Source organism: Berghia stephanieae, chromosome 12 (genome assembly GCF_034508935.2).
Source record: "Berghia stephanieae isolate SIO BIC M18660-M18661 chromosome 12, UCSD_Bste_1.3, whole genome shotgun sequence".
NCBI classification, from domain to species: domain Eukaryota; kingdom Metazoa; phylum Mollusca; class Gastropoda; order Nudibranchia; family Aeolidiidae; genus Berghia; species Berghia stephanieae.
In genome coordinates, this window is record NC_088371.1 from 38,400,826 (window position 1) to 38,415,873 (window position 15,048).

Genomic DNA, 15,048 nt, shown 5'->3' on the forward strand with positions numbered 1-15,048 from the left:
AGGAAAAAGGTAAGGACAAGGGGAAATTATTCAAATAGGGAACAGACTTAGATTCCAAGAGCACATGTCAGTGTACTTAGTTTGAGATCACCTGAAAGTGTCACCCATACACCAGCACAAGATCCCACTAAGAGGGACACACTCAAATGTTTAAAAATCACATGCTAAAAATTTTTTAATAATAATAATAATAATATAATAATAATATAATAATAATAATAATAAAATAATAATATAATAATAAAATAATAATAATAATAAAATAATAAAAATTTAATAATACGTACATAATAGAAAGATGATTTACAAGGAAAAAAAATATCATCTCTAAAAACTATAACTAAACATTCGACTGTTTCCCTCCCAGCCAAGGACTCCAGGCAGGGTCAGGACAAAACCAAGTAATCTCATTCCAAGACAAAGACAGAAAGCAATTTGAAAACAGATACTGGGGGATAGAAGACAGAACAAGTACCTCCCTGCCCACTATGGGAGGTCAGGAGCCTCACCCATTCAATTCCACATTGCTATTTATATCTTGGACTTGGAGTGTCGAGCAGCAACATTTCCATTAAAAAGAAATATGAATCATAATTAAGGACAACAGAGTGATTTATGACAAACAGCTACACTACCCCGTAGTTTAAATTAATTAAATGGACCAACCTCTTGGTACAAAAAAGTCATCTCTGTTTTCAACGACAAATGAGGAGTTGTTCACTGTAACACAAACTTTGCCAGAAATGAGAAAAAAGACCTGAAATAAATCAAAATTATTCAATAAGGAGAGAGTATTAAATAGAAGATAGTTAACTCACTCAATCCTAGAGATTTTGCTACTTTTCAAAATTGGAAAAAAATGTATTAAAAATACACATGTACATAGATAGTTTCATTCAACTACCATTAGCATGTAAAAATTAAGGACATTTGTTTTGATAGTACGCCTATAATTTGTCTCAGAAAAATGTAATAAATAGACATGGGGTAAAAGTAACCCCGAGTATACTACGGATATAGTCGGTGTTAGGGTTGAGTGAGTTAAAGAGTGCCATTTGATATGGTTTTGATTTCATGAGTTACATGAAATTTTGTATTGATGCAAGTTTTAACAAGCATCTTTACGAGGTTTTTAATATAATGAGTAAAAAAAATGGTCCAATTTGGAAAGAAACAAACTTGTGAGAAAACAAAACCAATTATCAAATTTCTATCTAAATTTTTTTTGATATGAAATATCTAAATTTGGACAAATTAGCCATCCTAAAGATTTATATGTTTGATTTTATTTGTCTAAGTACCAGGCCAAGATCTGTAGCTATGTGGTCACGTGGTATAACTTTCACATTTGGATTGGAAGGTCCAGGGTTCGAGACCTGCTCTGAGTGGTGCATAGTTGAGTCCTTGGAAAAAGCTCTTTATTCACATACTCTTACCATACTCAAGTGTAAAATGAACACCTAGCCGTTAACAGCGTTGTCTCTGTCTGAAAAAACAAAGTTTTATCGCCTAACAGGCGTAATGCCTCATCCTGTAAGCTAAGAATTGCTGTTGGCAGGCATCCTTTGTAAAGCGCTTTCAGCATGTTTAGTGGATATAAATGCTCGTGTTTTTAAAATCTTCTCATTTCATAAAACAACCTTACCAATGTCTCAACAGCCATTTGTTTTGGCTTCTCACACAGCGGACGGATGTGGAGCTGTCCGCTGCAAAAGGAAGGCTGATTCAACAGTACGCTGATTCCATAGGTGTCTCTAGGGGTCAAGGTGGAAAGGCTGGGGCCAATCCAAGACGCATTCCGATCATGTGCTACCAGTTCTGAACAAAGGTAAAATGAGACTTGTATATAAGTCAAATATAAATCTGTACTCAATTTGTCGACAATTTAATAGCCTACAATTGCTATTCTTTTGGTGCGATTCTCTGGGTTTTTTTGTTTTTTTAAATTGTTTTTTATCCAAACTCGGTGTATCTGTCTATCTCTATCTTCTATAAAGGAAAAAGACCAGATTTCACAGAAAAAGACCCAAAAATTTTTTTTTAATTCAGAGAAAGAAAACTTTCAGTGTGATAAAGTTGAGTCGAGAGCTTTATTATAGACCTGTAAGTGAGCTCTATAAAAATTGACTGAAACTCTTCACAGCATAAAAATTCAAAGAGTCGAAATAAATAGTACACAGCAAGCTCGCTTAAGCAAAACAATGGTAGAAAACTAATATGCTCGGGAATTAATTAGGCTACATACCATTGTTCCTTACAATTAGGTACCCAATCTGTGAAGAAACGGTCAACCAATTTGTTTACAATTGAGGCAATAGAGATGTGCTTGTAGCAATCATATAACTTTCGATTTGAAGGTGTCTACATAACGCACTTCTGGCATTCGCATCTTACTTTTTCATAATTTTACTTTCCACCAGGTAAATGTGGTCAATTTTGGCTTAAAGGAAACAGGGAAATTTATCGCTCAGTGGCTCAGTTAAAATTGGCTACCATTGGGATCACAACAGGTTTGGAAAGTGAAAACAGATGAATGGAACACATAGCTGTATGGTGGAATTTCATGTCTCCTCTACCATAGACTTGGTCAGGAGACTGACGTGATGTGACTTGAGGACTCATTTTACACCTAAGTGTGGTGACAAAATGTGAAAATTGAGCCTTTTCCAGGAACTCAATATTGCTCTAACCCACCGTGAGACTCAAATCAAGCCAAGTGTCAAACTACTAGCGGACAGATATGCTCTGCTCTGCCATCATGGCCACACTAAGTAAAAGAATCAAAACCATTCCATTTACCAACAACCACTCGTTCCTCAGTGTCTGTGTAAATGACAGATATATGCTCGGCCATCATGACCACACAAAGTAAAAGAATCAAAACCATTCCATTTACCAACAACGACTCGTTCCTCGGTGTCTGGATAAATGACAGAAATACTCTGCCATCATGGCCACACTAATTAAAAGAATCAAAACCATCCCATTTACCAACAACGACTCGTTCCTCTGTGTCGGAGGTGATGACAGATATATGCTCGGCCATCATGGCCACACTAAATAAACGAATAAAAACCATTCAATTTATCAACAACGACTCATTCCTCGGTGTCTGGGTAAATGACAGATATATGCTCGGCCATCATGGCCACACTAAATAAAAGAATCAAAACCATTCAATTTACCAACAACGACTCATTCCTCGGTGTCTGGGTAAATGACAGATATATGCTCGGCCATCATGGCCACACTAAATAAAAGAATCAAAACCATTCAACTTACCGACAACCACTCGTTCCTCAGTGTCTGGGTTGATGACAGAAATCTCCGAGTCGTTCGTGACATTTTCCACCTTTAAGTGTGTGGACATCCGGCGAGTTTTGGCTGGTACTGCATTGGATTTGACTATGGGGAGGGGAAGGGGGGGGGGGATGACGATAATTGGAAGAATCCATATCAGTCATAGGTATTTAAATATCAACATTTTAGACAAACAATGTGAAATAATTCAGGGGTAAGAATGACTGATCACAAAAAAAAGGAGAATTTTTTTCTTTCTCACAGAGTTGATAAAGAAGAAGAAGTAGTAGTAGTAGTTGTAGTAGTGGTAGTAGTAGTAGTAGTAGTAGTAGTAGTAGTAGTAGTAGTAGTAGTAGTAGTAGTAGTAGTAGTAGTAGTAGTAGTAGTAGTTGTGGTAGTGGTAGTAGTAGTTGTGGTAGTGGTAGTAGTAGTTGTGGTAGTGGTAGTTGTGGTAGTGGTAGTAGTAGTTGTGGTAGTGGTAGTTGTGGTAGTGGTAGTAGTAGTAGTAGTTGTGGTAATAATAATAATAATAATAATAATAATAATAATAATAATAATAATAATAATAATAAATAATAATAATAATATAAAATAATAATAATAATAAATAATAATAATAATAATAATATAATAATAATAATATAATAATAATAATAATAAATAATATAATAATAATAATAATAATAATAATAATAATAATAATAATAATAATAATAATAATAATAATAATAATAATATAATAATAATAATAATAATAATAATAATAATAATAATAATAATAATAATAATAATAATAATATCAATTACAGAAAGCCTTCATCAGTTACTTACATTTCCTCTTCAGCCTTTTCTTACTCCGTTTCCTCTCCATGGCCAACACTTTGGCTTCTCCCAGTGACGGCATGATACTGTCGACCACTCGGAATCCTGAAATTATTGGAAACGACACATTTATCCTCTCATGTCCTCTCAGGACACTTTATTTTCATCAACCTCGTCCTACATGCATGGGTGCAAGCAACTGGACCTCAACAAGCCTGCAAGTCTACTTATGACCAGACATATAATCTGAAAAAGCCTGCAAGATTCACGGACTTACCTCATCATTTGAAGTCTTGTTCTCAGCATCTAGTCTTCATAATAGTAGTCCACAATTGTTGTATGTTTAATTCAAAGGTTGTAATGCAGTAATTTGTTAAGTTTCTTGTCACAAGTTGAACAATTTTAAAATATACAAAAATAAACTAAGAAATTAACAAACAAAAAAAAAAAAAACAAAAAAAAAAAAATCTATCAAATCCAAATCGCAAAAACCGGTGACATATTTTTCAGTAATCCAATCGGCCAGCAGTAGTCGGCACTCTTGCACCCATGTACATGTTAAGTGTTGCTGTTGGTCAGGGTCTCCTTGTAAAGCGCTCTGAGCACGTTTATTGGATATTGCGCTATATAAAAGCTCAAACCTCACACGCGTGATTTACCTCCCTGGTAGTAGTAGTAGTAGTAGCATATGGCTACACCTCCAAATTTATTTCATCAAACCAGCTTGTAAAGTCTTCCTCCACCCTAAGGACGGTTTCGTAGCCACCTTCAAGTTTAGTGACTGGGCAGTGGAGGACGATTTGATCGCTGGTCTCTGGGGCTGCCTGACATTTCCGGCAGTTATCACTGTTTCCAAGTTTCCATCTGCACATATTTGATGCAGTTCTGCCATGTCCAGTTAAGAGGCGATTTGAGGAAGTCCAGTATTTCCTCGCGTTATTGAATGCAGGCACTCTTTTGGTTGGATCTTTAATGATGTTTCCTTCTCTTGGTGTTTCCCTGTTCCACATTTCTCTCCAGTTTTCCTCCACACTGAAACCTCCCTGGTCAAGCTGTCACCTATTTCTTCAGATGGGTATTATGGCTGGAAGTCTTATAAGCCACCAACCAAATTTACGGTGGAGAATGATGAATTAGGGATTGTTTTTATTGTTTTTAAGGGTTTTACAGCGCTTCCAACACATTTAGATTATATCAGCGCCAGTAAAAAGGAAGAAAATGGCTATAGTAAAAAGTTCTAGAATTACAATTAAAGCAGCCAAGAAAAAGTAAGACATAGGGGAACTGGGAACAAATAGGGATCAGATGTAGATTCCAAGAGCATACCACCAATGTACTTAGTTTGAGATCACCTATAAGTCTCATCCGGACACAAATACAAATCCAACAAAGAGGAATACACTCAAATGCTTAAATTTTACATTGAAAATAACAAATATGATAATACATAACAGAGAGATGATTTACAAGGAAAAAAAATATCATCTCCCAAAACAATAACTATGCATTTGACTGTTTCCCTCCGAGCTAGGACTCCGGCCAGGGCCAGGACAAAACCAAGAACTCTCATTCCAAGACAAAGACAGAAAGTATGTTGGAAAACAGTTATAAGGGGATAGAAGACACAGTATGTACCCCCCTGCCCATTTTGGGAGGTCAGGAACAACACCCAGATGAATTAGGGAGCAGGCACTGGTGTAAGACATAGATCTGAGCTGAAAACGTGTGGACAAATCATTCATTCATTCATTCATCCCATGATCTGATGATCGTCGGGGGATACATGAATGGAAATGCAGCTCTCACCACTTTCCGCCTTTCTTCTCTATTTATTGTTGGCCTTCTCCATGAGTTCTTCCATCTTCATTCCTGTCCATTCCTTGATATTGTACAAATCAGTGACAAGACAAAGCAGAGACAAAAAATACATGAAAAAAAAAAAAACAACACCCCAGAAAACCACAATCTCCTCGCCTTTGACAAACTAAATGCAACTTTTGGCCTAATCAATCTGATTCAGTGCTGATGACGACAAAAAGGGAGAAAGGAGGAAAATTATGAATGGTTTTCTTTACGCCACATGTTTATTTCACTAACCCCCACTTTTCGAGCCATTGAGATGATGAACTACTCTAGCTATCTTCTGGATAGTGGGGAAACTGCACCACTTTGTTCCACCACACATCAAATCTCTCAAAGCCAGAAAATTTGATTGAGGAAAATGTCTTTTTTCAAAGGAGGAAATTTCTCCTCTGACACAAAAATTGTGGACTTCCGCGGATTAGAGGAAAACCATCAGCAATGCTGATTGGTTGATTTATTCATTTGACACAATTATCTATTGAAACTTTAATTATAATTAAGTAAGATATTATTATATTTTTCAACATTATATTAAAATATTATATTATATTAAAATGAACATTAAAATATTAAACTGTGCAACGTGGATGGCCATTTTGCACAATTGCTTGTGTGTTGCATGACATAATCACTCGGAAGGTGAACATTTTGGATTTGCATTTCTGAAAGAATGTGCTCCCCGGGGCATTTTAATCTTTATTTGATGTAAATCGGGTGATTTTTAACGAAGTTATGGTCAGATGTATGGGAAAGGTATCCTGGAACTTTTCTCAAAAGTCAAACTTTTTCAACTTGACTAGCTGTAAAAAAATATTTAGAAGTGAAATTCAGTTTTGACATTTCCTGAAGATTTACAAAAAGCGTTGATTTCATCATTTATGACAAGAACTCATTTTTTGATACAATTTGACCTTCTAACTAAACTTGGCATTATCTCAGTTCAAACGTTTTCACCATCCGACTGATTATGTCATTCACGGTAACAATTTATGACCATGTGATTCTGATGACCAATGAGAGAAATGCATTCGAGGGGTTCCCATTCGTTACTATTATGCACGGCCTACTTCTGTTAACGTGTCTGGAATTTGCTTAGGCTCTTTTCGATGGTTAAATTTGACTATAAGATGAGACTAAAGGCCTAAAAATATCCTTGAGAACGTAGAAATGAATTTCATTTTTGGGAAAAAGTACCAGTTTACCAGATTGACATTCTTTTGCCAAAGTTCAGGGGTCGTCACCAAGCGTCAAAATAATCACTCTTTCAATGGGTGAAACAGGGTATACCTTCCATGACAATTAATTTTAAATGAAAACAACAATGAAAAATCTCTTAAAAAGTCAAAATGAAAAAAAAAATTTAAAATTTCATTTTTTTGGTCTCTTTTCAAATATATTGGCTGTTTTCTCGGTTCAGCCACATGTACTTGCTGGACAGAACAGTCGGGGCATCATCATTGAGCTCTATAAAAATTGACTGAGACTGAGACTGTAACTGAACCTCACTGAAACTCTTCGTATCAGAAAAATCCAAAGAATCGAAATGAATAGGAAACGGCAAGCTCGCTTGAACAAAACAATGTAGAAAACTAATTTACGTGGGAATTAATTAGGCTACCTACAATTGTTTCTTATAATTAGGTACCCGATCAGTGAAGAAACGGTCAGCCAGTTTGTTTACAACGTGAGGCAATCGAGATGTGCTTGTAGCAATCATATAACTTTCGATTTGAAGGTGTCTTCATAACGCACTTCCAGCGTTCGCATTAAACTTCGTACACTTTTTCATACTTTTAGGTTCCACCAAGTAAATGTGGTCAATTTTGGCTTAGACGAAACAGTGAAATTTATCGCTCAGCAGAATTTACAGGTCTAATAGTATACCCTTTTCATTATAGTAGCATTCTTTCAATATCCCTCATAGCCTCTAGCCAGGTGCTCATTCACATCTGAGTTAATTGTTTAATATAGATAGAAATTTACCTTGACTATCTCTCCGATAGACGATTCCTTCTCCTTTGTAGTGATGGATTCTTTGGACCCTTGTACGTTTGGACCTTCTCAAACCAGAGTTGCTATCCTCTGGACGAACTGGGGACGGTTCAAAATCAATGAAATAAAAAATCAAGCCGTAAATCTATGTGATCAACATTTCAATATAAAATATGAGAACAAAACAATGTAATGACCGAGATGGTGGAAGTGATGATGATGTGATGGTGATGGTGGACTGGCAGTAGGAATGATGTGGCAGTAGTGGTGGTGATGGGAGAGTGATGACATGGTAGTGAATTCGATGATTTTGAAGTTGCAATAAGTTGGAATGGTATTGATGAAGGTGTAATGACTGGAGGTGATGGTGGCAATGACTGGAGGTGATGGTTGCAATGACTGGAGGTGATAGTGGCAATGACTGGAGGTGATGGTGGCAATGACTGGAGGTGATGGTGGCAATGACTGGAGGTGATAGTGGCAATGACTAGAGGTGATGTTGGCAATGACTGGAGGTGATGTGGCAATGACTGGAGGTGATAGTGGTAATGACTGGAGGTGATGGTGGTAATGACTGGAGGTGATAGGTGGCAATGACTGGAGGTGATGGTGGTATGACTGAGTGATGGTGGATGATGGAGTGATGGTGGCAATGACTGGAGGTGATGTGGCAATGACTGGAGGTGATGGTGGTAATGACTGGAGGTGATGTGTGCAATGACTGGAGGTGATGGTTGGCAATGACTGGAGGTGATGGTGGCAATGACTGGAGGTGATGGGGGCAATGACTGGAGGTGATGGTGGTAATGACTGGAGGTGATGGTGGCAATGACTGGAGGTGATGTTGGCAATGACTGGAGGTGATGGTGGCAATGACTGGAGGTGATGGTGGCAATGACTGGAGGTGATGGTGGCAATGACTGGAGGTGATGGTGGCAATGACTGGAGGTGATGTGGCAATGACTGGAGGTGATGGTGCAATGACTGGAGGTGATAGTGGAATGACTGGAGGTGATGGTGGCAATGACTGGAGGTGATGGTGCAATGACTGGAGGTGATAGTGGCAATGACTGGAGGTGATGGTTGTAATGACTGGAGGTGATGGTGGTAATGACTGGAGGTGATAGTGGCAATGACTGGAGGTGATGGTGGTAATGACTGGAGGTGATGGTGGCAATGACTGGAGGTGATGGTGGTAATGACTGGAGGTGATGGTGGTAATGACTGGAGGTGATGGTGGCAATGACTGGAGGTGATGGTGGCAATGACGTGAGGTGATGGTGGCAATGACTGGAGGTGATGGTGGCAATGACTGGAGGTGATGGTGGTAATGACTAGGAGGTGATGGTGTGAATGACTGGAGTGATGGTGCAATGACTGGAGGTGATTGGGGTTGTGCAATGACTGGAGGTGATGGGTGCAATGACTGGAGGTGATGGTGGCAATGACTGAGGGAGGTGATGAGAGGTGGTGCAATCTGGAGGATGGCAATTTGTAATGACGGAGGTGATGGTGGCAATGACTGGAGGTGATGGTGGCAATGACTGGAGGTGATGGTGCAATGACTGGAGGTAATGGTTGTAATGACTGGAGGTGATGGTGGCAATGACTGGAGGTGATGGGGCAATGACTGGAGGTGATGTGGCAATGACTGGGAGGGTGTATGACTGGAGTGATGGTGGCAATGACTGGAGGTGGAATGGTGGTGCAATGACTGGAGGTGATGTGGATGACTAGGATGGTGAATGGATGGAGGTGATGGTGGAATGACTGGAGGTGATGTGTGGCAATGACTGAGAGGTGATGGTGAGCAATGACTGTAGGTGATGTGGCAATGACTGAGTGAGGTGGTATGATGGAGGTGATGTGAATGACTGAGGATGTGATGATGAGGTGATGGCAATGACTGGAGGTGATGGTGGCAATGAAGTGGTATGATGGGTGTAGATGACTGGAGGTGATGGTGCAATGATGGAGGTGATGGTGGCAATGACTGGAGGTGATGGTTGGTAATGACTGGAGGTGATGGTGGTAATGACTGGAGGTGATAGGGAATGACTGGAGGTGATGGTGGCAATGACTGGAGGTGATAGTGGCAATGACTAGAGGTAATGGTTGTAATGACTGGAGGTGATAGTGGTAATGACTGGAGGTGATGGTGGCAATGACTGGAGGTGATAGTGGCAATGACTAGAGGTGATGGTTGTAATGACAAGAGGTGATAGCGGCAATGACTGGAGGTGATAGCGGCAATGACTGGAGGTGATGGCGGCAATGACTGGAGGTGATGGCGGCAATGACTGGAGGTGATGGTGGCAATGACTGGAGGTGATAGTGGCAATGACTAGAGGTAATGGTTGTAATGACTGGAGGTGATAGTGGTAATGACTGGAGGTGATGGCGGCAATGACTGGAGGTGATGGCGGCAATGACTGGAGGTGATGGTGGCAATGACTGGAGGTGATAGTGGCAATGACTAGAGGTAATGGTTGTAATGACTGGAGGTGATAGTGGTAATGACTGGAGGTGATGGTGGCAATGACTGGAGGTGATAGTGGCAATGACTAGAGAGGTAATGGTGGGTAATGTGAATGACTGGGTGATGGTGGCAATGACTGGAGGTGATGGTGGCAATGACTGGAGGTGATAGTGGCAATGACTAGAGGTGATGGTTGTAATGACAAGAGGTGATAGCGGCAATGACTGGAGGTGATGGTGGCAATGACTGGAGGTGATGGTGGTAATGACTGGAGGTAATGGTTGTAATGACTGGAGGTGATGGTGGCAATGACTGGAGGTGATGGTGGCAATGACTGGAGGTGATGGTGGCAATGACTGGAGATGATGGTGGCAATGACTGGAGGTGATGGTGGTAATGACTAGAGGTGATGGTGGCAATGACTGGAGGTGATGGTGGCAATGACTGGATGTGATGGTGGCAATGACTGGAGGTGATGGTGGTAATGACTGGAGGTGATGGTGGCAATGACTGGAGGTGATGGTGGCAATGACTGGAGGTGATGGTGGCAATGACTGGAGGTGATGGTGGCAATGACTGGAGGTGATGGTGGCAATGACTGGAGGTGATGGTGGCAATGACTGGAGGTGATGGTGACAATGACTGGAGGTGATGGTGGCAATGACTGGAGGTGATGGTGGCAATGACTGGAGGTGATGGTGGCAATGACTGGAGGTGATGGTGGCAATGACTGGAGGTGATGGTGGCAATGACTGGAGGTGATGGTGGTATGACTGGAGGTATATGTTGTAATGACTGGAGGTGATGGTGGCAATGACTGGAGGTGATGTTGGCAATGACTGGAGGTGATGGTGGCAATGACTGGAGGTGATGGTGGCAATGACTGGAGGTGATGGTGGCAATGACTGGAGGTGATGGTGGTAATGACACGATGATAAGACCAATAGGACAAAAAATCAAACTGACTTACTTATCTTATAAGACAAATCGGGAAAGATTAAACAGTCAGCATCAGATTCTCTTCTGTTACTCATTGTTGTCTCTGCGTAATGAACTGGGGTGGACGAGGGTGAGGGAAGGATTGTAGAGTCACTTGATGGAGATAGATCTGGGATGGTGGAGAATTTTAAGATGAGTGACCAATCTATTGACCAACTTACCAACACAACTAGCCGCCTGGTATTTGAAATTCCGTCTTATGCCAGGGTTTTAAGGCGCTTGCAACACATAATTTAGGTTATATCAGCGCCAGTAAAAAGGAAGAAAATGGGATAGTAAAAAGTTCTAAAATTACAATTAAAGCACCCAAGAAAAAGTAAGACATAGGGGAACTGGGAACAAATAGGGATCAGATGTAGATTCCAAGAGCATACCACCAATGTACTTAGTTTGAAATCACCTATAAGTCTCATCCGGACACAAGCACAAAATCCAACAAAGAGGAATACACTCAAATGTTTATATTATACATTCAAAATAACAAATATAATAATACATAACAGAGAAATGATTTACAAGGAAAAAAATATCATCTCCCAAAACAATAACTATGCATTTGACTATTTCCCTCCCAGCTAGGACTCCGGCCAGGGCCAGGAAAAAACCAAGTTATCTCATTCCAAGACAAAGAAAGAAAGCATGTTGGAAAACAGACATAAGGGGATAGAAGACAGTATGTACCCCCCTGCCCACTATGGGAGGTCAGGAACCCCACCCAGAAAAAAAAATAGAGCTTGAATTTCTTTTGCATCACAACTTTGATCATTGTTTAAAACGATTATGACTGCAGACCTTATCACTTTAAAGACATTTTTAAATGAAGAATACTCACTTAGTGGAAAAGGGTTGATCTCAACTCTGGGTGACAGGAAGACCACGGGGCTGGTTGCAATCAGCCTCAGTCCTTTAGTCCGAGCACTCTCCATTATAGCTCGCTTCCTCAGACTCACATTCTTTTTACTGGTCGGTGTTTGGACTTTGGCATTTGCAACACCTGTGGGGTGAAAAAAAAACAACTGAAAAGTAATAACTCTCGCATTGTTTAAAGTTTTAAGTATTGATGCATTGCGTGTATGTCAAATACTCACATCTGACAGCTGGCTATAATGTGTCAGCACATAAAACTGTGTGTAACCTTGAACAATATCCATTAAACGTGCTCAAAGCACTTTACAAGGGGTCCCTGGCCAACAGCAACATTAAGGACAAGACATGACGCCTGTTTGACGATATTATAAATTTTTCTGACAGAGACAACGCTGTTGATGGCCAGGTACTCATTTTACACCTGAGTACGGTAAGAGAATGTGAGTAAAGAGCCTTTTCCAAGGACTCAACTATGCGCCTTCCGATCCGAAAGTGAGTGTCATACCACAAGACCACATAGTAGCACAAACTACAAAAAACTACACATTAAAATGGCTGTCTAAAAACAACAACAAAGAGCTTCGGTCCTTCTACAAGGACGGGCTGATATATAAGTACCATTTGTTCATAAATCAAAACATATTTCATGTACAATCATAAAACTTCACACACACACACACACACTCTCAAACCAACTTCTACACCCATATGCTATTTGACATCTATTTGACATCGTTTGTCTTCATAATTGAGTGACATGACAACCTTACAAAGACAACGCGGTTGAGAAAATGGCCAGACACAATGACCCTTTCAACAAACAGCTCCCTGTCATTGAATTTCTAACAGCAGAAATTTGCACAGCAAGCATCCATCAAAGAATGAAGGCAGTTGATGGTGATATGTGTATTACTGGTGGCACAGTTAGAAAGTGGGTTAGAATTTTCAAAGGAGATGTCCCACAGAGACTAAAGTCTTTGATCACAAGGGACCAGGTAGGGCACTTTCTGCAACCGATATGAGTAATCAAGAAGCAGTTGACCGTGTGATCAGGGCGAATCGAATGGTAAAACAAAAAGATATCGCTGATGAAACTGGTCCGGCTTTCTTTAAAAGAAAATTAATTTTTAAAATAAACAGGTCAATAAAAACAAACAAACAAACAAACAATCAAAAATAAAAATGATATATAAGAAAAGGGTAATAACCTTAAAAACTATTTAAGTCTTTTGAGTTAATCCTCAAAAAAAAAAAAAACAGCTTACCAATAGGGTCAGGCTCAGGTTCCTTTGACCCAGGAAGGTCATTGAGAATGGAGGTCAGGGCCCTCTTTCTTGGATTAGAAGACTTGGCACTTCTATTTGAAATTCTTTTGGGCGTTTCACTTGTATTAGCCTCCTCTTCTAACAAAACAAAATAAAATTTAAAAAAAAACAAAAAAACTTTTAAAGACAGAACAACAAAACAAGATGTACGTATATAAAATGTCTTAAGACCCGATAGACTTGATAGCTTGAGTTTCCATCATATTTCCTGTCGCTATAAACGAATGGCATAAAACACTTCCTACATCTTGAATAGGATGCTGGTCTAAGTCGTTTGATGCTGGTCTAAGTCATTTGATGCTGGTCTAAGTCGCTTGATGCTGGTCTAAGTCATTTGATGCTGGTCTATGTCGTTTGATGCTGGTCTAAGTCATTTGATGCTGGTCTATGTCGTTTGATGCTGGTCTATGTCGTTTGATGCTGGTCTATGTCGTTTGATGCTGGTCTAAGTCGTTTGATGTTGGTCTATGTCGTTTGATGTTGGTCTATGTCGTTTGATCCTGGTCTAAGTCGTTTGATCCTGGTCTATGTCGTTTGATGCTGGTCTAAGTCGTTTGATGTTGGTCTATGTCGTTTGATGCTGGTCTAAGTCGTTTGATGCTGGTCTAAGTCGTTTGATGCTGGTCTAAGTCGTTTGATGCTGGTCTATGTCGTTTGATGTTGGTCTAAGTCATTTGATGCTGGTCTATGTCGTTTGATGTTGGTCTAAGTCGTTTGATGTTGGTCTATGTCGTTTGATGCTGGTCTATGTCGTTTGATGCTGGTCTAAGTCGTTTGATGTTGGTCTATGTCGTTTGATGCTGGTCTAAGTCGTTTGATGCTGGTCTAAGTCGTTTGATGCTGGTCTATGTCGTTTGATGTTGGTCTAAGTCGTTTGATGCTGGTCTATGTCGTTTGATGCTGGTCTAAGTCGTTTGATGCTGGTCTAAGTCGTTTGATGCTGGTCTATGTCGTTTGATGTTGGTCTAAGTCGTTTGATGCTGGTCTAAGTCGTTTGATGCTGGTCTATGTCGTTAGATGTTGGTCTAAGTCGTTTGATGCTGGTCTATGTCGTTTGATGCTGGTCTAAGTCGTTTGATGCTGGTCTATGTCGTTTGATGTTGGTCTATGTCGTTTGATGCTGGTCTAAGTCGTTTGATGCTGGTCTAAGTCATTTGATGCTGGTCTAAGTCGTTTGATGCTGGTCTATGTCGTTTGATGTTGGTCTAAGTCGTTTGATGCTGGTCTATGTCGTTTGATGCTGGTCTATGTCATTTGATGCTGGCCTAAGTCATTTGATGCTGGTCTAAGTCGTTTGATGCTGGTCTAAGTCGTTAAATGCTGGTCTAAGTCGTTTGATGTTGGTCTAAGTCGTTTGATGCTGGTCTAAGTCGTTTGATGCTGGTCTAAGTCATTTGATGC

The 15,048-nt window shown here is 39.9% G+C and overlaps 1 protein-coding gene across 3 annotated transcripts in view; it reads right to left on the bottom strand.

Moving 5' to 3' along the window:
- LOC144958317 (uncharacterized) overlaps positions 1 to 15,048 on the bottom strand; it is a 52,334-nt gene that overhangs the window by 8,958 nt on the left and 28,328 nt on the right. For 2 of the 3 annotated variants that reach the window (XM_078890214.1, XM_078890212.1), the window contains exons 14-21: positions 13,588 to 13,725; positions 12,288 to 12,449; positions 11,427 to 11,564; positions 7,969 to 8,076; positions 4,132 to 4,227; positions 3,283 to 3,405; positions 1,646 to 1,818; positions 667 to 757 (exon numbers count right to left, since the gene is read on the bottom strand). In XM_078890214.1, the coding sequence (XP_078746340.1) occupies positions 667 to 757; positions 1,646 to 1,818; positions 3,283 to 3,405; positions 4,132 to 4,227; positions 7,969 to 8,076; positions 11,427 to 11,564; positions 12,288 to 12,449; positions 13,588 to 13,725 (1,029 nt within the window). Of the gene's footprint in view, positions 1 to 619; positions 758 to 1,645; positions 1,819 to 3,282; positions 3,406 to 4,131; positions 4,228 to 7,968; positions 8,077 to 11,426; positions 11,565 to 12,287; positions 12,450 to 13,587; positions 13,726 to 15,048 lie in introns of those variants that run through there. The other variant, XM_078890215.1, reaches the window with a different exon arrangement.